At 35.6% G+C, this 18,856-nt stretch overlaps 2 protein-coding genes and 3 long non-coding RNA genes across 8 annotated transcripts; 3 read left to right on the top strand and 2 right to left on the bottom strand.

Moving 5' to 3' along the window:
* Positions 1–1,585: 1,585 nt before the first annotated feature.
* On the bottom strand, positions 1,586–3,351 carry LOC130726794 (uncharacterized). Of its 4 annotated transcripts, XR_009015001.1 has the most exons (5): positions 3,163–3,349; positions 3,054–3,094; positions 2,226–2,904; positions 1,888–2,077; positions 1,586–1,823 (listed from the first exon to the last, which is right to left on the bottom strand). It is a non-coding gene; the product is annotated as an uncharacterized LOC130726794 (long non-coding RNA). The 4 variants fall into 4 exon arrangements; XR_009014999.1 differs by having other exon boundaries at positions 2,226–3,094; positions 3,163–3,351; XR_009015000.1 differs by having other exon boundaries at positions 3,054–3,347.
* A 247-nt stretch (positions 3,352–3,598) lies between these two features.
* LOC130723420 (tryptophan synthase beta chain 1-like) lies at positions 3,599–8,580 on the top strand. Its single transcript, XM_057574465.1, has 5 exons — positions 3,599–4,071; positions 4,923–5,279; positions 6,398–6,840; positions 6,939–7,033; positions 8,154–8,580. The coding sequence occupies exons 1-5, from the start codon at positions 3,730–3,732 to the stop codon at positions 8,327–8,329; spliced, it is 1,413 nt and encodes a 470-aa protein (XP_057430448.1). The 5' UTR covers positions 3,599–3,729; the 3' UTR covers positions 8,330–8,580.
* Positions 8,581–11,955: 3,375 nt separating this feature from the next.
* Positions 11,956–15,463, top strand: LOC130721899 (uncharacterized). Its single transcript, XR_009013685.1, has 3 exons — positions 11,956–12,332; positions 13,343–13,497; positions 15,279–15,463. It is a non-coding gene; the product is annotated as an uncharacterized LOC130721899 (long non-coding RNA).
* On the bottom strand, positions 13,590–18,374 carry LOC130721898 (glucose-6-phosphate/phosphate translocator 1, chloroplastic-like). The gene is made up of 6 exons (XM_057572492.1): positions 18,222–18,374; positions 17,361–18,119; positions 16,829–17,054; positions 16,143–16,365; positions 14,813–15,026; positions 13,590–13,881 (listed from the first exon to the last, which is right to left on the bottom strand). The coding sequence occupies exons 2-6, from the start codon at positions 17,880–17,882 to the stop codon at positions 13,870–13,872; spliced, it is 1,197 nt and encodes a 398-aa protein (XP_057428475.1). The 5' UTR covers positions 17,883–18,119; positions 18,222–18,374; the 3' UTR covers positions 13,590–13,869.
* On the top strand, positions 13,771–15,224 carry LOC130721900 (uncharacterized). Its single transcript, XR_009013686.1, has 2 exons — positions 13,771–13,911; positions 14,020–15,224. It is a non-coding gene; the product is annotated as an uncharacterized LOC130721900 (long non-coding RNA).
* Positions 18,375–18,856: the final 482 nt, after the last annotated feature.

Below are 18,856 nucleotides of genomic sequence, written 5' to 3'. Positions count from 1 at the left end.
AAAAGAGTATTAGATCTTGTAATATATAAATTCAAAATTTATATTAAAGCCCTTAGTTGGTATAATATTTATTTCAGTGCTGTGATTTTAAACGTAGTTTTAAATTATATGAAATTATATATATATATATATATATATATATATATATATGTTATTAATATGGTTTTCATTATTGTGAGACATATTCTCACTCTTAGATACATTTTTTTTCCTTTGGCCACCAGTCTCCATGGGGAAGGGGCTCCACGTGACTAATCTGTCTCGAAATACGACAGTGATGTTTCTGACCACAAAGGTATTTTTTTTACCTCAGAGGGGATCGAACCCTGGCCAGAAGTCTAGACGAAATCCCTTAAAGAAATGCACATTCACCACACTTGTGCCACCCCCTTGTAGTTTTAGATACATTTAACTCAGTAGGAAAATATGCATAAAAAAATTAAATAACAAAATAAGATAAACAAAATTTTCAAATATTTTAAGAATTCTATAAATAATATTTGATTTGTAATCTTTTAAAAATAATAAATTATATTAAAGTGTTTTTTTTAGTTACTAAAATCTTAATAAGATCATGGAACTTATAAAGGTCAATCTTCTTTTACACCATAACACTGAGCACTTACACCTTAGCTACATAAAAAAATTGCACAAAAGTCGAGAGAAATGGCCAAATGCAAATGAAAAAAACTCATCTATGCCCTACCCTGCCTACTCATTTAGTTGTACTTTTCCCCAAAATGACAGTAGCTATTTTACACCAGCCTAGGTCCAATTTAAAGCAAAACATTGAGAGTCAAATATCAAATACTTGATAGAACAAAAATCTATTAACCAAACGTAAAATAACAATGATTGACTTCGTTAGCAAACTGTCAATTACAGCTACAATTCCCAAATCTTACAATAGAAAATTCCAAACCCATAAAAAGACACCTGAGCAACCCAAGCAAATTAGTTAACTAAGAAAATAGCTGAATGCAACATTATCCATTCCTCAAATGTTGCTTCACACTCTAGCCTTATTGATGTACCAAGCTGCATTTTTACAGTCTTGTATAATGAGTGTTGCATAATGAGTGTTGCAATGTCAATATTATGAAGCTACACATTGCATCCTCAAATGATATCTTGGAGTGGCAGCTCATATTACCACTACTGCAATAATCTTGCCACCCACTTCTAGCCAGCAAACCAACATACAGACCGAATACTTCATAAGGAGGAAGCATTCATATTTCATTTCTTCTTTAATAGAATTTTCAAAAGTTCCACCAACTCTTCATTTCCTTCACATATTATATCCAAAGAAATTTTTCATCCTAAAAATGACAGCTTGGTTATCCACTTCTATATCATCAAAGGTCATCTTTTAAATCACATGCTAGATATGAGCATCTAAAGACTGATATTTACCAAATCTTCTTTCGCAACCCACACCCTCCAAAGGCAGATATGTAAAAATAAACATCAAAAAAATATTTAGGTTTGAGTTGTTCTATCAGTATTAGAATATACTATAAGTGTACATATTGCTTCAAACACAAAAAAAAAAAAGAACCATTCAACGTAAGGGGAAAATCTATGATCAAAATCTAGATCATGTAGATAATAAAACTTTAGCAATGTACCAATCAAAATTAGCAGCAAACTTTTAGCAATGTACCATTATCAGAATCAAATACGGTGTTCCATCAACCCTCAATCCTAGGCACAACTCTAACCATATATATTCGCGGGAAATACCATAAACCCTTAACTCAGCATATCAAGATCAGACTCAATGGTGCACGAAGACATGATTCCAAATTGTACAAAGCAAGCTGCAAAAAAGGAATGTGGATCAAGCTCAGATATACACAATTTTTCACTTTAAGAAATTCATACCTTGCGGGGAAAAGTGGCAGGGAAAAGCATGGTTCAAGGAAGAAGAGCAGCAATAAATATTCTAGGAGAGGTTCGAAACCAAAAGAGCAGTAAACATTCTTCTATCAGAATTTTAAGACGTGGGCAAAGCGAAGAATTTGTGGATGGAACTTGGAAGCCATTCATACCATTCCAATGGACCATCAGAGATCTGTCAGCATGGATCATATTGTCAATGTCAAAATCATAAAAATAACACACAAAAATTTCCTAAAAAATCAAACTGTCTAGCAATTTATGTTACAAAATACAGAATTGAGATCTTTTTGTTGTTTACATTTGAAGAGCAAGACAAATACCTTCTTTTAAAGAGGCATTCAGATCAGCTACTTCATCAACACTTGGGGCCATGAAGCTTGATGGAAAATTTTTCTTTCTCAAATAATAGAGAAAACTAATTAACAAAGAGTTCATTTGAGGGAGCGTATATTTTCATTCCATTGGGAGGGGCAAATAATAGAATTTGATGGATGATATAGGACATGGGGATTGCAAAATTGCAATGTCATCTCTCTTTTGCTGATCTTCAAGTCTTATTTATTTAAGATGTGTCACTCTACTCTTACAGGCCAATTATCAGCATTATTTACTCAGTTATATAACATTCCAAACTCTTTTCTATAGGAAATGTTGTTTTTAACCCTCCACAGATTAACCAAATAATTAATTAATCACCATTACCATCTAGTTTGGTTATTTTTTCTATTATGTTTTGTAATTTAACATTTGTAGCCAAAGGAATCAAAACTATGAAGAAGATATATTAAAGAAAACAAAGCTTCAGACCCTCCCCCTAATATTGTGCATATCCATAGCAAAACAATGAATCCCAATCTCTGATAAAGGAACCAAATTTGATTTAGAACACACAGACATCCACAAACACAAATGATACCTTCAGAGAAACTGTGAGGAGCCGACAGGATTTCATCACAGCTATACCTTATCATCATATGTGTTCCATTGATATGCTTTACTCTAATGATTAATCAATATAGTAGCAGATCAATGTTGCAAAAAGAGAAAGGGATAAGGGAAAAGCAGTGTCAATTTTTTATGTTTCATGTGAGAGTTGAAAGGAATAAGAGTTGAGTTGAGAGAATCAAAGGGGAAAGGGGAAGGTTTACCTAGGCATCTGTGATGTTGGTGAGAAAATGGCTCGCCAAGGCTGAGGAAACATAAATGAATGGGGTTAATTGGGAAAAAAGAATTGAACTTGAAGGGGAGAAAGTTTACCTTTGTCTGCATTGAAATATAGGTCCTTAGTATTCATGGAGCAATTGGTGAGGGTAAAGAGCATGTAACTGATGATGCAGCGGAGATGGAACTTCACCTACAAAAACATAAACCTCATCTTTGTTAATACAAGGTAAATACAAAAAATAAAAAAGTTAAATAATTAATACACCATAAACAATTTGAAAGTAGATGTTTTTCAATTTTCCTCAATGTTGAAAAACACACCGCCTCCTTATAACCCAACTCCCAAACATCTTATACATTTGTCTAAAAATAGAATACAAAATATCTTTTTATTTTTTAAAAAAGCTATTTTGAATACTATATACTAACTAATTAGTAATTACCTAAATCCTCTAGAAAAAAAAAAGTTACACTAATCTTACATTTTTCCCCTTAAACAAACCTGCTCGTGGTTCATGCATTCTCCACGGCACACAAAGACAAAATCCCCATTTCTCCATGATCTCAACAACCCATATAATATAAATACCAAAATCCCCATTTCATAAACCATTTGTTTCAGAAACCACACACATCTTCACCGGCAATTGAAAAATCGCCATGGCTACCTCCTCCATTGCAAGCCTCAACTCACCTTCAAGGTTGCTTTCCATTCCAAAAGAGCCATACCCATCTTCCCATTTCTCCTCAAACCTGCTCAAGTTTGCAGCTCCCAGAACCCCTTCTTCTTCTGTCTCCTGCTCCCTCACAAGAGACCCTGCCTCTGTTCTTCCACTGGAGCAACGCGTCGAGCTCAACAATGGGGCGCTTCTGCATCAGAGACCTGATTCATTTGGCAGGTTTGGGAAGTTTGGTGGCAAGTATGTCCCTGAAACTCTAATGCACGCTCTCACCGAGCTTGAGGCGGCGTTTCATTCCCTCACTGCTGATGAGGATTTTCAGGTTCTGTTACCAAACCATTTTTGTTTTGTTTTAAGGGAAATGTTATGTTTTTGGATTCTATGAAGCAACTTCATTGGATTTAGTTATAGATTTGTGTCCCTTGTGATGTGGGTTTATGCTGAAATTTTGTTTTATTGAGTTTAGTTTTACACTTTGCACAATGTTTGTTAGTGTTACCAGGCTTGTTAATAGCGCGCTTTAGCGGCGCAATAGCCTATAGCGTAGTGCCTTGGGGGTTCACCGCTACTCCACTATTCACCGCTACTATAGCGTTGCAATAGCGCTCGAAATAGTGTTTTTTGGGCTTGCCGCTATTGATTATTGAAATGTGGTGCTGTTGGTAGCTATTTTGTTTTTGTTGTTGTTTTCTTTTGAGAGTTTAACATGTTTATGGGAATGTTATTTTGTTTGTTGAATAGAATCCTCTTTGTTTTGTCATGAAAGTGGAGCATTGCTTGAAACTGAGATGAGATTAAGTTTTTGATGTAGGAAGAACCAAGGGTTACATCCAATCTTGTCATTTTAAAGTACAATATTTGATTTTTTATTTCCTTTTCCTTTTTGCTGCTTCTTCAAATTTGGATACTTGAGAAATTTGCATTTTTGTGAAAATTTGAATAGTTTTATTCTTCAGCTCATTTTTTGGTCTATACTTTTTCAGTTCCATAAAAAGAGTTAAACAATAGAACCAAGGGTTACATCCAATCTTGTCATTTTGAAGTACAATAATTTTTTGGACACACAGCTCATTCTCTCATTCTTATTGTACTTTAACATTCAGCAGCTATAAATGTAATTTCTTGGAAGGAAAGGTGGTGGAAATTTTCTGAGATTGATACTTTTAATTGCAGAGAGAGCTGGCTGGAATTCTAAAAGATTATGTTGGTCGGGAGAGTCCTCTTTATTTTGCAGAAAGGTTGACAGAGCACTACAAGAGGCCTAATGGTGAAGGGCCTCACATTTATCTGAAGAGGGAAGATCTTAATCACACCGGGGCTCACAAAATTAACAATGCTGTTGCCCAGGCTTTGCTTGCCAAGAGTTTAGGCAAGAAACGCATTATTGCTGAAACTGGAGCCGGTCAGCATGGAGTTGCCACTGCAACTGTATGTGCTCGATTTGGTCTAGAATGCATTATTTATATGGGTGCACAGGATATGGAAAGGCAGGCACTCAATGTTTTCAGGATGCGTCTTCTTGGTGCTGAGGTATATCAGTTGTTATTATTGTTACATTTGGATAGGTTGATATATCCAATATCTAGTCTCTTGCTTGTTGAAAATAACAAAAAAATGGTACAAATACTCCGAAATAAAAAGGTGTGTATTCTTATATAGTTATATTTGTTGTTTTTCATGACTTATATGAATGATCATTGGCTGAAGACTAATAGCATGGCTAAGGTTGTCATTTGTTAGTCTTTTTAAGAATGCACCATTACAGGTTATGATAGATGTCATGTTTATCCTTTTAACTATATTTACTTTGTCTCCAAAGATTGTCTCCTTAAATAAATATATTCTGTTATAATTGATTTATGTATTACCTTCATGTGTTTCCTGTTGCAAACAAACGTCTTATATATGTTTGTTTATTATTTTTAAATATACATTTATCGGGATAAGATCGTATCATGTATAAGATTTTCATCATTCCTTATTTGTTAGACCTAGTCTTTTGCACAGTTATCTTTTGAGCTTGACGTATGGGTAAAATACTCTTTTTGTGCTAATCTTTTCTGATCCACTGGTGTTAATAATTTACATATGAGAAGACAATTAGTCCTAATGTGCTGAGGTTCACAAATTGGTTGAAGTTACTGGTGAATTTGAAAGTTTGAAGCAGTATATTCATGCTTGTAGAAGTGTATGTGTATGATTTTGTTCTTGAAAGTAGATTTAACTTTGCACTTGATATATGCCATTTTTTAGAAACGATTTTCGTATTGTACATGTACAGGTGCACAATGCTAAATGACACAACAAAGCGCATAATGTATGTAATACTTCGGACAAGACGAGATAGTTCTGTGATTGTTATTAGCAAAAAACAAAATTTCAACTCCGTATCAGTATTAGTGATCATGTTTGACCAATTGTAGCATCGAAGTCTAAATTTTGATTGATTTATGTAAAAAAAGGTGCATTGTTGTATTACTTTGGTCATCAGGGAAATTGTGTACTCTTTATCTGGTATTGGACATGGTGTTGGATGTGACTATCTGATGTGCCTGAACATATTTGCTACATATTGAATTTAGTAGATCTACAGTTGAAAAGTATGATATATTCATCAGTCTATCTAATAGGATAATACTGTCATATAGGTGAGACCTGTCCATGCCGGGACTGCCACTCTCAAGGATGCTACATCAGAGGCTATAAGGGACTGGGTGACTAATGTAGAGACTACTCATTATATTTTGGGTTCTGTGGCTGGGCCGCATCCATATCCAATGATGGTAAGGGAGTTTCATGCTGTGATTGGCAAGGAAACCAGAAAGCAAGCTTTGGAAAAATGGGGAGGGCTACCAGATGTCCTGATTGCTTGTGTTGGTGGAGGTTCAAACGCCATGGGACTTTTCCATGAATTTGTTGATGACAAAGATGTTAGGCTAATTGGTGTGGAGGCTGCTGGATTTGGCCTGGACAGTGGCAAGCATGCTGCGACATTAACGAAGGGAGAAGTTGGGGTTTTGCATGGAGCTATGAGCTATTTGCTTCAGGATGATGATGGCCAAATAGTCGAGCCTCACTCTATCAGTGCAGGGTAATTAATCTGACTGATCATTTGTTATCGGGTTTCTTATGTCTGCTCAGATTCTGCCTGTTCTGATTGTGTAATTATGCTTTGAAAAAATTATGCAGCTTGGACTACCCTGGCGTTGGACCTGAACATAGCTTTTTGAAGGATTTAGGGCGTGCTGAATATTATAGCATCACTGATGAAGAAGCATTGGAAGGTAGCCCTTGAGCTTGTTGCTTTCATATAACACATGATTGCACACAGTGACGGATCCAGAAATTTTATGCAGTGAGGGCAGTATATACATATAAATTCGTAATAAAAAAAATTAACATATGCTATTAGAAGTGAGGACATATTTTACCAAAATAGACACACGTGAAAACATTTTTTACCAAAGGGGCCACCAAAAATCACATATTTTTACTACTGAAGTGAGAGCATTTAACAATGTGAGATACAAGTGAGGGCATTTAGCAATGTAAAACATAAGTGAGGGCAATTTTTATCTAAGAAATTACAAAAAACCGCATACTTTTACTACTCAATTTTTTTTCTAATGCATTTTTTCATATTCAAGTGAGGGCACTTGCCCTCATACTTGTCTACATAGATCCGTCACTGATTGCACATTTGGATGAAAAATGTTTTGTATGAAGTGAAAATTGCATGTATCTTGAGTTTTAGTTGTCATGATTTATGTCTCTGCCTCCTTTGCTTTCGCATACTGATTTTGTTCAATTGTGCTTTATAATTGCTTAGAGATTCTATTATATGAGAATGGTAACTCTCATTTCCTCACTTTTTCAAATGTTTTATGGTGTCTTATGATCCATGTAACTTACCCCTTCTAGTTGGAAAAGGCTTGGTGTTGGTTTTTGTTGTATTCCAGTAGTCTTGGCTCTTGAGTCTTGACTAAGTCTTCCCTTTTGTTTGCCTTGTCACTTTATTCTGCATAAATTTTACATAGACTAATGTTTGCATTGCAGTCACAAATCCAAGCTGTTCAATTATGACCAGACGATTCACATGTTTAACATCTAAATTATTGTGATCATACTGCATGAATGTAGTAACTCGTCAAAAAGGGACTGCAGTGAATCAAGTTCTGTTTTCTTCTTATGTGTTTCTATCTCATGTTTGGATGTTTTGTGTGTTATGATCCATGTCACAAATCCAAGCCGTTCAATTATGACCTGACGGCTCATATGTTTAACATCTAAATTATTGAGGTCATATTGCATGAATGTAGTAACTCGTCAAAAAGGGGCTGCAGTGAATCAAGTTCCGTTTTCTTATGTGGTTCTATCTCATGTTTGGATGTTTTGTATGTGTAGCTTTCAAGAGAGTTTCACGACTTGAAGGCATAATTCCAGCTCTGGAGACATCTCATGCGTTGGCATACCTAGAGAAAGTGTGTCCAACCCTTCCTAATGGAACCAAGGTTGTGCTTAACTTCAGTGGCCGAGGTGATAAGGATGTTCAAACTGCTATCAAGTACTTGAAGGTTTGAAATTTGAGTAGTTCATGTTCTTGTGTAGACCAGTGTTTTAGCTCTTGAATAGACTTCATTTTCATACTATTTTAATTAAGAGACAGGATAAGGTTGAGTTTTACTGTGCTAAATCAAGTGGTTAAAGAACCATTGTATATTTTGGGTCACAGAACTGCGGCTATTCAATATGTAATGTACTTCTGTTTTGAATAACACGATAAAATGTGGTGAATGCAATGACAACCTGCTGTGGAAACTTGCTGCATGAAGCTTTTGCCTCTGTTGAGAGCTAGAGAGAATGATAACAAGTTTATAATTTGAAACCTCCTAATCAATGCTTGCTTTCTAATGCATAGAGCAATAACCTATTACTTATGACTTTGAAATTTGACATTGGAAAGAAGTACATGTTTGGTTTCTGTTTCCATTTTATTTTCATTTCTTGTTTTGAATTATGAGGGGAGCCTTGGCGTAACGGTAAAGTTGTCTTGTGACTTTGTGGTCACAGAATTGAGTCAGAATCAGCCTCTTATAACAATGCAAGGTAAGGGCCTAACTCTTCCTTATATCTCGCGCGCATAACAGGCAGGGGCGGAGCCAGGCTCCGGCAAGGCTGGGCACATGCCCAGGCTTCTTGCCAATTTTTTTTTTTACTTGGGCCGCAAGCCCTTTTTTGAGAAAAGAAAAAATTCAAATGGGCAAAAACAAATACAGATGGCTCTGTCCTTGCACACTGCAGTGACTGCACGTTTTCCTCTCATCGTCTCACGCACACGGCACACCTTCTCTGAAATTCTGAAACGCACATTGTCTTCTATTCTTCTTCTTCTCTCTCGTTTTCCTCTGCCCTTGTGCTTGCTTCTGCCTCTCTCTCTTGTTCTATTAGGTATGTTGATTCTGCTTCTTCCTCTCTCTGTTGTCCCAAGTTCTCTCTAGCTATGTTGGTGCTAACCGTGTAATGGGGAAAACGACTCTAGTCTCTAGATGTTGCTTCCTAGTTCTATTTTACTTGCTTTATATGACTTTAAGGAAATTTTCAGCATTTTTTATTGTCATTTACTGTGTTTCATTGGTGATGCTGGTTTTTTTGTGTGTTTTGGGATGTGGTGGGGTTTTGGGTCTGTTTGAGGCTAGGGTAGCAGGGTTGTTGGTTGAATTTTTCCAGCAAGGTATATACGTCCTGTCTTCTGCCACTTCCAATTGTTGGTTGAATTTTTCGTTTTCTTTTTTGTTGAAACAACCCCTATATGTTTATGAGTAAAACTTTGGCAAATCTCAAAAATACTCATAATAATGAGTTTAATAACATAAATGTCAAGTGGAAAAGAGTTATACTATTGAAGCAAATGAAAAACACTCATGATTATTGGAGTATATATGGTTAAGGTACAATTTGTGAAGAAGATTCTAAATCTATGTGTTACATCTCAAAGTAATGACAACAGATTCAGTTTTATTCAGATTTCATTTTCCATGGTTTTTCATGTATATTGAAACCTTTTAACAGCCAGAGGCTTGTGACATGCTGCTTCTGCCACTTCCAAATCTGTATAGGTATATAGTGTGGGTGGGACTTGGGAGGGATTGGTGAAGTCAAATTATGCAGCTGATGAGTAAAGAAGTGTGGCTATAAAGCCTAAAAGTAGTGGATGTGGCTAAAGCCTAGAAGTCAAATTACAAAAATAAATTGTAGATTGAGAAGAGATAACGTGGTGATGTTTTGATATTGCAAAAGGGCATGATGTTTTCCCTGTCTTTAAATTGTATACTGGTTCTGTTTTCAATTTGACATTCCCTTTCTTTAATCTTGTCTCCATTGAACAACTCAATTCTCTGTTTTTGGCTTTTTGCAATTTTGCTCCCCCTCTCACTATGTTAATTGAGTATAATCTTCATTAAACAACCCAATTGCTTGTTTTCTTCTATCATTATCTCTTTAATACATGTTAATTTTGCTTCATTTAAGCTATGAAAATTGGGTTAGCTATACTTTTGTTGGCAAATTAACGAGTCTCTTTTATTTCGGTTTATAACTATTTATATATTGTATCACGTGTGGATTTTCCTTCTAAAATTTTCTCAGGCTTCACGAAAATCCTGGCTCCGCCACCGATAACAGGAACTTTATAATATCAGGTTTTTGTCCTTTTTCTTGTTTTGAATTATAATTACAAGAAGAATTCGATCTTATTTTCAGTATTTCCTATACTAAAGTTTGTGATTGAAAATAAAGTAAAACTGAAATGATATTTTTATAATTCAAAATGAAATAAGAAATAAAATTGGAAATTGTTTTATGAAAGCAATCAGCCTCCTTAGGATAGAAAAAAAATAAGAATGTTAATTTTGTGTTTTTACTCACACCTTCCTTATATTAACAAGACAAATTCTGCCAACAAGGTCTAGCATTATTACAGCCAGTAGATATTTGAATTCCTTGAGCATCTATCCAGAGTTTCATCTATAATGATGGCAACCTCGCTTGCTACTGGGGATGTTAATTGATGGATTAGCACTCGCCCTATCCTAGGATGTGCAAAATTTGGTTAACTTTTATCATGTGTGAAAAGAAAACATGGAAAGAAAGAAAGATTGTGTGAAAAGAAGACATGGAAAGTTGGAAACCTATCCCAACCCTCTAGTCTGATTGCTCAACAAAATGTAAAAAGAAAGAAAATGTCGGGTGAGTAAAATGATATCAACTCAAGAAGTTAGAGGTGACAAAGAGTTGGTGTGTATAACCCATGTTTTAGGTGCAATATCAACAATAGCCATGTGAATAACCCATGTTAAGTTGGTGTGTAATGAAAGCTTTTAATTGATTCGTTTTATTTTCTTTTATTTTAATTAATTTCACTTGATTTGCTATACCTTTTATGATGTCAACAATTTTTTGAAGGATAAAGTGCACATTATAATACTAAAATTTAAATGAATTTTTAAAAAAAAAGTTTAATAAGTATTCGTTGGCAGTGTAAAACTTTTTTGCACAAATATTCAATCAAAATTCATTATTTTAGCAAATTATTAAAAAATTAAAATAAAAAACTATAAAAATAAGAAATATGGTAAAATATAATTGAATGTCTGTCTAATACTCTTTACACTGTCTGTACATATAAATTAAATCATTTAAAAAACATATTTTAAAATCATTTTAAATTTTAATATAAATTTAAAAGTAAGATACATTATTTTCTAGTATTTGTATAAAAATAATAAAATAATAATTTTTCATCATGCTTTTTTCATTTTTTTGATTATATCATGCTTTTTTCTTTCACTTTTATTTTCATATTCTCTTATAACAAACAACCTAAAAATCATATAACTTTCCCTTCTATCTTTCAAAAAAACTTTCCATTCTTTTTCTTTCACTTTTTTTTTTCATTTTTTTGTTTGTCAAGTAATATTTATGTATTAGACTATTAAAAATATATTATGCAGTATGGCAGGGTAGTTTCTGACATCGTCCCTTAACCATGAGGTCGGGGATTCGATCCTTACTGTAAGGATGAGGCACATTTCGTGGCAAACTGTTCATTGTTTAGTGCAAACACCTGTGATGAGGGAATTAGTCACGATTGTCGGTAGTAGATACTATATTCTAAAAAAACTATTAATACACATGCACCAAAACTGAAGGCCCATTGGCATTCATGAACCGGAATTTGGAGAGGAATTCCCACGGTGACGCACACTATTTTGGAAGAATTGTAGATAACCTGTTTACTTCTGGCTTCTATTGATGCAAACCTTATCCACAAAAAACTTCAATCTCAAAAACATCATCCACAATAGCCCCTATAAACAAACTAGTCTCTGCAGCACTTTCACTGGAATGAGTTCACCACTCCTATCACCTCTTATTCCCACCACCCGCATGAATAATCTTTGTTTTGGGGACCAGAATTGCTATCATCTATTGATGGTTACTTGTTCTTATGGCATGGAAGCTGAAGTTGGAACATGGAACCTTGATGCTGTTCCTTTATAGACTCAGATAGTCTTCATGAAGCTGGTTCTATCTCCTCTCTTTTGTCACCCTCTTTAACATTTTTCTTAGTCTTTTGAGAAATTTTTAATTGAAGTCAATGTTAGATCCTCTCATAAAGTTTGTCATGATAGGATTAAGTACATGTATAGACAGACACAAACATCTTGAATAAACGCAAGGGGTACATACGTTCGAGTTTCAATCTAAAGGTTTTAAGATTAAAAACCACTTTTAACCACTAGTGACAGTCTCTTTTGTCACCCTCTTTAACATTTTTCTTAGTCTTTTGAGAAATTTTTAATTGAAGTCAATGTTGGATCCTCTCATAAAGTTTGCCATGATAGGATTAAGTACATGTATAGACAGACACAAACATCTTGAATAAACGCAAGGGATGCATACGTTCGAGTTTCAATCTAAAGGTTTTAAGATTAAAACCACTTTTAATCACTAGTGACAGTCTCTTTTGTCACCCTCTTTAACATTTTTCTTAGTCTTTTGAGAAATTTTTAATTGAAGTCAATGTTGGATCCTCTCATAAAGTTTGTCATGATAGGATTAAGTACATGTATAGACAGACACAAACATCTTGAATAAACGCAATGGGTGCTGTCACTAGTGGTTAAAAGTGGTTTTTAATCTTAAAACCTTTAGATTGAAACTCGAATGTATGCACCCCTTGCGAAGATCTTTGGCCTTTACCACGTTGAGTTAGAATTACGAAAACAATTTAATACAATAAAGCCCATCCTGTTTTTTTTCTTTACAAAATCACAATTATCTTCATCAAAATTCTATTTTGTCTTCGAAAACAAAAAGAGAGAGAACAGGTGAATGAATTGAAAATGCAAATGCTAATGACACGCACAAATGAGTACATATATCTCATTTAGAAAAAAAAAGGTTTTGATACATTCACACTCATTCTCTTCCATCTAATTTACTCACTTTTTTCTACCCTTTTCACTGTTCTTTTCCTATTACATCATCTATCATATCTCACGGTTTCTCTCTTCTACTTTATATTTCAATAGGTGGAAGTGTAATAAAATATGTATGAATTATTTTCCTTTAGAAAAGGGAAGGGTCGGTTTCTCACTGGACAAAGCTCACATCACATGGAAAGGCCAGACAAATGAAAGGGCCACAAATACAATGCACCTCTGTCTGCTAAGAATATTATAAAAAGGTAACAATGCCCCTGTTATATTCAATCCCAAGTTGCATCGAAATTAATGTCATCGAATATTTATATATTTTGTGAATCACAACAAGCAAGCATTAAATAGATCATTCGAATCATATTTTAAAACTCCTTATAGTAAACAATGTTTTGAGAAATTATATTCTCAGACTAAATAAACAAAAGCATTATTTCAACTCATTGACATTTCAAAGAATCTAACTAAGCATGTCTTATGATAATGTTCCTCAGAAGCATTATTCTTATTATTATCTACAGATGCCCTCACAGCCGGATCATCCTAGTCTTACAAAAATCCAGCAGTCACATTTCAAAATCCACTTCCTTGTCCATGGTTGAGCACAACAAATCCCAACTCTATTGTTTCGCCTGCGAAAAATCAGTACAATAAGAGAATAAGTATACACGCCAATCAAAATTGTCATTTCTAAATGAAAAACACATTTAGAATGCTAATCAAAATTCTGTTTTGCTTCTAAACCTGCTTTTCCTCCTCTATATTCTAAGGCCCCACACGGCAACTACTTTAGTAGTACCATAGAAGATCCTATTAGCAGCAGCCTCAGGGTGAAGGTATCAACCAAAGCACATGCTCAAGTATTTGGTGCGGTCAACTTTGGAAACTCAAAAAGGTGAGCTAACTCATGTTAAATTATCTTGGAAAAGGAATAAAAAAGGTAGGTCCAAAGTTCAAACCAAAGGGAGTTAGGTTGAATTCAAACTCTAGCTACCCTGAAAACACTGGATCACCTAACTTTAGATAGCACCAGTAGATGGGAAGGCTGAGCCGCTGAGGCACATGTACACCCAGCTCTACCTTAAGCCTCCACTTTTTTTTTTTATTGTAAACTCTAACTGAATCAAATGTTTTTACAACCCCTTAATTTAAAATCCTAATGCTATCCAAAAGATTTGAGTTACCTGCAGTCAGGGCAATCATACATTCCCGCAGCCAAAGAACATAACCCGTTTGATCAAGATCGGTCAGCTCATAAATTTCATCAAGATCAGACGGCACAGATAAACTTAAAATTTTAGCTGTGTCAGATCTTTGATCGAACGACTCAAATTCCTTGATTGCGTGAATTTACAAATACCCTGACTGCAGGGAATTCAAATTCATCCATGAACACCCTAAACAAATTATCTCTTTGCAATGTATTCTCCAACCAATAATATGTAACGCTATCAGTGTTTCATGTTTTGAATGAAAATAGCATTTTCTTGAAGTGGTAAATGATATGGCCAAAGGGTCAATAAACAATGAGAGTGACGGATATTCGATTACACTATAAAATACCTGTGAATATAAGAAGGTTCCGAAGACAGCAATAGCAGCTCCAAGAGCATTGACGGGCTGAACTGGTGTTTGGAAGATGATAATTGAAGACACTATGACGGATATACGTTTCATGGTGTTTCCGATGCTAAATGTCAAGGGAGAGATCTCATCCAGAGACATGTATGACACCTGATTGTATAGATGATAGAATACACTCTGAGCTGCTACCCACCTGTTACCAGCCATATGTTTAGTCGTAGTATGGAGAGGCGTGGAAACTTTCAAAACCAAAATTAGAGGATGAGAACAACAGATAACACAATCAGAACAAGGATGGATAAACCCTATTTTCTGATATAATATTCAAACACATGAACCAGATATCATTAATGACAGTGAACTGCACTAATGGTTTAGCCTTTCATTTTAATTACATTCTTATATAAAGTCAGGCAGTTAGTAACCAGTTTATTGTTCCTCACAGACAGTCTATCAGCTATCAATGCGGCTATCAATTCTCAGATTATAATAAGCGCATGGTCATTGATTTCAGACAGAAAAGAATCTCAGTCCTGCAACTAAAGAAGCTGAAAATCGTTTGTATCAAACAATAAATGTTCTGATATATTCTGTACAAAGAATTTCTGAAGTTAGTTCATATTTTTCCAATTTATAAAGAAGAAATCAGCTAATGCAGAGATATAAGCCAACTGGACTAAACGTCTAATATCGGATCTCTAACCCTCAGGCCTCATAGAGATGTGAACATTAAAGTCACTCCATAACATAACAAGAACCCATCAATAAGGTCCAAACCACCTCGAGAAAACAATTGACTTTGTTAAACATCGAGGATGAAAAACCTAGATGTCCTTAATACTACCAGCAAATTAAGCCATCTTTGGCTCAGTGGCCATGATCAGGAAGACAGGAACACTATGTTGTCTCAGGTAGGACAGGATACTAACTTCTTTCTTCTGGTCCATTCCACCCTTAACCACACTGGTGTAGTGGTGTTACACATTTTTTAAAAGAAAATGAACCAATGATTCAGGCAATATAAAACACTTCTGCATTTCCTCATATGGCGGCCAGAAAAAAGATTTCGATAATAGTTATGAAAAACTAAGATTATGAAATTTTCAAGATAGTGAAAATAGAAATGCACACAGATTAAGTGCATGTTTGGATACATGGTGGAAAACCACGGTAGCCAGCCACAAAAGCTAAGGGAAGTTGCTCCACTGTGATTTTCCACCGTGTATCCAACATGCATTAAGATGAGCTCAAACATGATAGCAAACACAAATGGGATAAACATTGCAGTGAGTAGTCATCTTGTAATTACCATACTAGCTGGGGTCCAACTTGAGAGACGGCCGTTTGCCATCCAGCGGCCCACATCTGTGGTCCTTCAACAGCAATTGCGAAGGGTGTGAGAATCGCAAGGGACAAAATAGACAAACAAGCATAGTAATTCATTCCGCTGACGGACTTTCCCTTCATCCCCTTTTTAGAAAAGATGTTCCGGAATACAAATGCCAAATTTGATATCATAGCCCCCATAAAACCTGAAGAGAACAATCATGAAATCAAAGTCAGGAGAGTTCAAAGAAGAACTGCTTGCAGCACCTTTACAAAATCATAGTAAATCACCCTCTGGTGAATACACTCTAGCATGAATAAAGAACAAAGTGCAGTGTAAAGGCCAATTTGATAGCTAAAAAAAACCGCAGTATCAATGTTGTTAATGGCGGAGAGCCAAAAATCCGCCATACTTGATAAGTAATGATGGCGAACTATGGTGGATTATGGCAGGATATCGGCCATGGCGAGAGGCAAAAACCCACCATGGCGGATATTTGATAACACTGCGCAGTATAACCATAACCCATTTAATCAAACACAAATTATCTTTTGTTTCAAGTCAAATTCAAGATTAAAGTCAGTTTATCATCCTATCTCCAACTTACTACAGAGCTGTAACAAAGATTAAAAAGATACATCATATCCTTCAAACAACAAGTTACTTACCAACCATATTGAAATTGAGCTCAGTCACAGCAGCAAGTGCACATCCACCAATGATTGGAAGTAAAGATAGATAGACTTGCGCAGGGAAGCTCTCACCCAAAATAAACCTTGAAACCAGAACACTAAAAGCAGGCTCACCACTCTTGATGATATGGGTAAATGATACTGCAACTTTCGACATACTAACCGTCGCCGCAACATGTCCAATTGTATGTGCAACAGCAACCTGGAGAAGAACACCCAAGACTAAGGCCACAATATAAATAAACAAATAAAAGGAGGATGACCAAACTATTTAAGAACTTTTCTGAATCCATTATGCACAAGGAGTAGACTATGTTGAATGGAAAGTGAACTAAATTTTCACCCCTCTTTGTTCTTTTCCTCAAATCAACCAACATGGATACCCAGATGTGTGTTCAAATTGGTAAAAACAAAAACAAGCATATGTAAGCATATAAAACAAAGCTTTCACTTCCACCCATCAATTTCTTCATCTCAGGAAACAAACAAAAACCAATTCAACACTTACAGGGAATAGAGACTTCCAAAAATCAAGATCAGTCTTAGGTGCCTCTGCAATCCTGGTGGCCCAAGAGATCAACATCATGAGAGACCCACAAGCCAGTGACAAAGTTGAAGTGAGCCAAGGGTAAGGGTAGGCATTCAAAACCTTCTTGTTATAAATATTGAACACCACATTCAAAGCCCACCAGGTAGCAAAATATATCCCAATTTTCACCTTCTTAGCAGCCTCAGATGGTGTTGCTGCACCTTCAATCTCTGATTTATCAGCCTCATACGCTCCACACTTCACCAAATCATCACCCCTTCCCAGATTCTCGAAATTCTTCATCCCAAAGCTTCCTCCAACACCAACAGATGCAAGGTGCAGTGGCTTATGCACTGAAACCATGGATGATGATCTCAGAGCACTTCCTCTTGACAGAGAAGGTAAAAACGACCGTGTCTGCAAGGTTGTTGCATGTGTTCTCCTCAAAACAACATCAGAACCAGTGATCCCTATACTAGGTTGTCTCAACGATGAAATCATTGTCGTTTGAGATAAAGGGTAGGTCAAAAATCCAATCTTTTCAACCAAAACCTTTGTGGGTAGGTGAAAAAAACTGAAAAAGTGAACAAACAGAAAATCAGAGACAACCCTTTTGTGTCAGGGTGGTGATCTGAATTTTCCTGGAGCTGAACGCAGTGTTGGTGTGTGAATCAGTGTGTTGGCTGCTGATCATGCCCCCTGAGACCTTGAAAGGTGTATATATGTGAAACCAAAACACTGCAAAATAATATGATTAACAATTAACAATAGTGATTAGTAGATTAATTATTTAATTAATTAAGGAGAAAATATAGAGAGAAAAAGAAAAGGGAATGATACCTTGGAATCTAGTATAAACAAACAATGCTTTGTTTAAGGTGAAATGGTGGTGTTGGTTTTGTAGGTAATATTAATATTTGCAATCTGAGTTGGGGAGGGGTTGTGGGGTTTGGTAGAGGAGGCGTGAAGGTAAAGGGGAGTGTTCCTACTTCCTCTTTGAAAACTCAGTCAGTCCAATTGGGAAGTCCCCAACAACTATAACGAATCTCACGTGATCCCTATGTCATATCTTGCTATATATCTAAGGGTATATTTGATTTGCTGATTTTCTGTTTTTCATTTTAAAAGAAATATAAAATAAAGCTGAAAATATGTTTCATTGATAAATAGAAAATATTTTTTAACATATTATCGAAATAAAAAACAAAAAACTTTGTTTTACCACCATCATCGCCACCACTACTGCCACTATCACAACCACCATTATCGTTGTCATCGCCAAAACTACCTCCTACACCACTGTTGTCGTCACCATTGTCGTCACCACCAAGCCACTACTATGTCACCGCCATTACCATTGTTGTTGTTGACACCATCGTTTCCACCACCACCAACCGACGAGCTATAAAACGGTGTTCGTGGCGGCGACAGAGGTTGCGGTGGTGGTTGCGATACCGATGGTGGCAGTGGCGTGG

The sequence above is a fragment of the Lotus japonicus genome, chromosome 6, assembly GCF_012489685.1.
Source record: "Lotus japonicus ecotype B-129 chromosome 6, LjGifu_v1.2".
NCBI lineage: Eukaryota > Viridiplantae > Streptophyta > Magnoliopsida > Fabales > Fabaceae > Lotus > Lotus japonicus.
The sequence above is the reverse complement of the archived record's forward strand: the minus strand, read 5'-3'. Positions and strand labels throughout refer to the sequence as shown.

What these genes read in the sequence shown, in the direction of transcription:
- LOC130723420 (XM_057574465.1), top strand. Translation starts at nt 3,730, where the DNA reads ATGGCTACCTCCTCCATTGCAAGCCTCAACTCACCTTCAAGGTTGCTT. An exon ending in TGCGTCTTCTTGGTGCTGAG is followed by an intron (nt 5,280 to 6,397) that starts GTATATCAGTTG and finishes ACTGTCATATAG; the next exon opens with GTGAGACCTGTCCATGCCGG. An exon ending in TGATGAAGAAGCATTGGAAG is followed by an intron (nt 7,034 to 8,153) that starts GTAGCCCTTGAG and finishes TTGTATGTGTAG; the next exon opens with CTTTCAAGAGAGTTTCACGA.
- LOC130721898 (XM_057572492.1), bottom strand. Translation starts at nt 17,882, where the DNA reads ATGATTTCATCGTTGAGACAACCTAGTATAGGGATCACTGGTTCTGAT. An exon ending in GCTCAATTTCAATATGGTTG is followed by an intron (nt 16,366 to 16,828) that starts GTAAGTAACTTG and finishes TGTTCTCTTCAG; the next exon opens with GTTTTATGGGGGCTATGATA. An exon ending in GTTGGACCCCAGCTAGTATG is followed by an intron (nt 15,027 to 16,142) that starts GTAATTACAAGA and finishes GGCTGGTAACAG; the next exon opens with GTGGGTAGCAGCTCAGAGTG.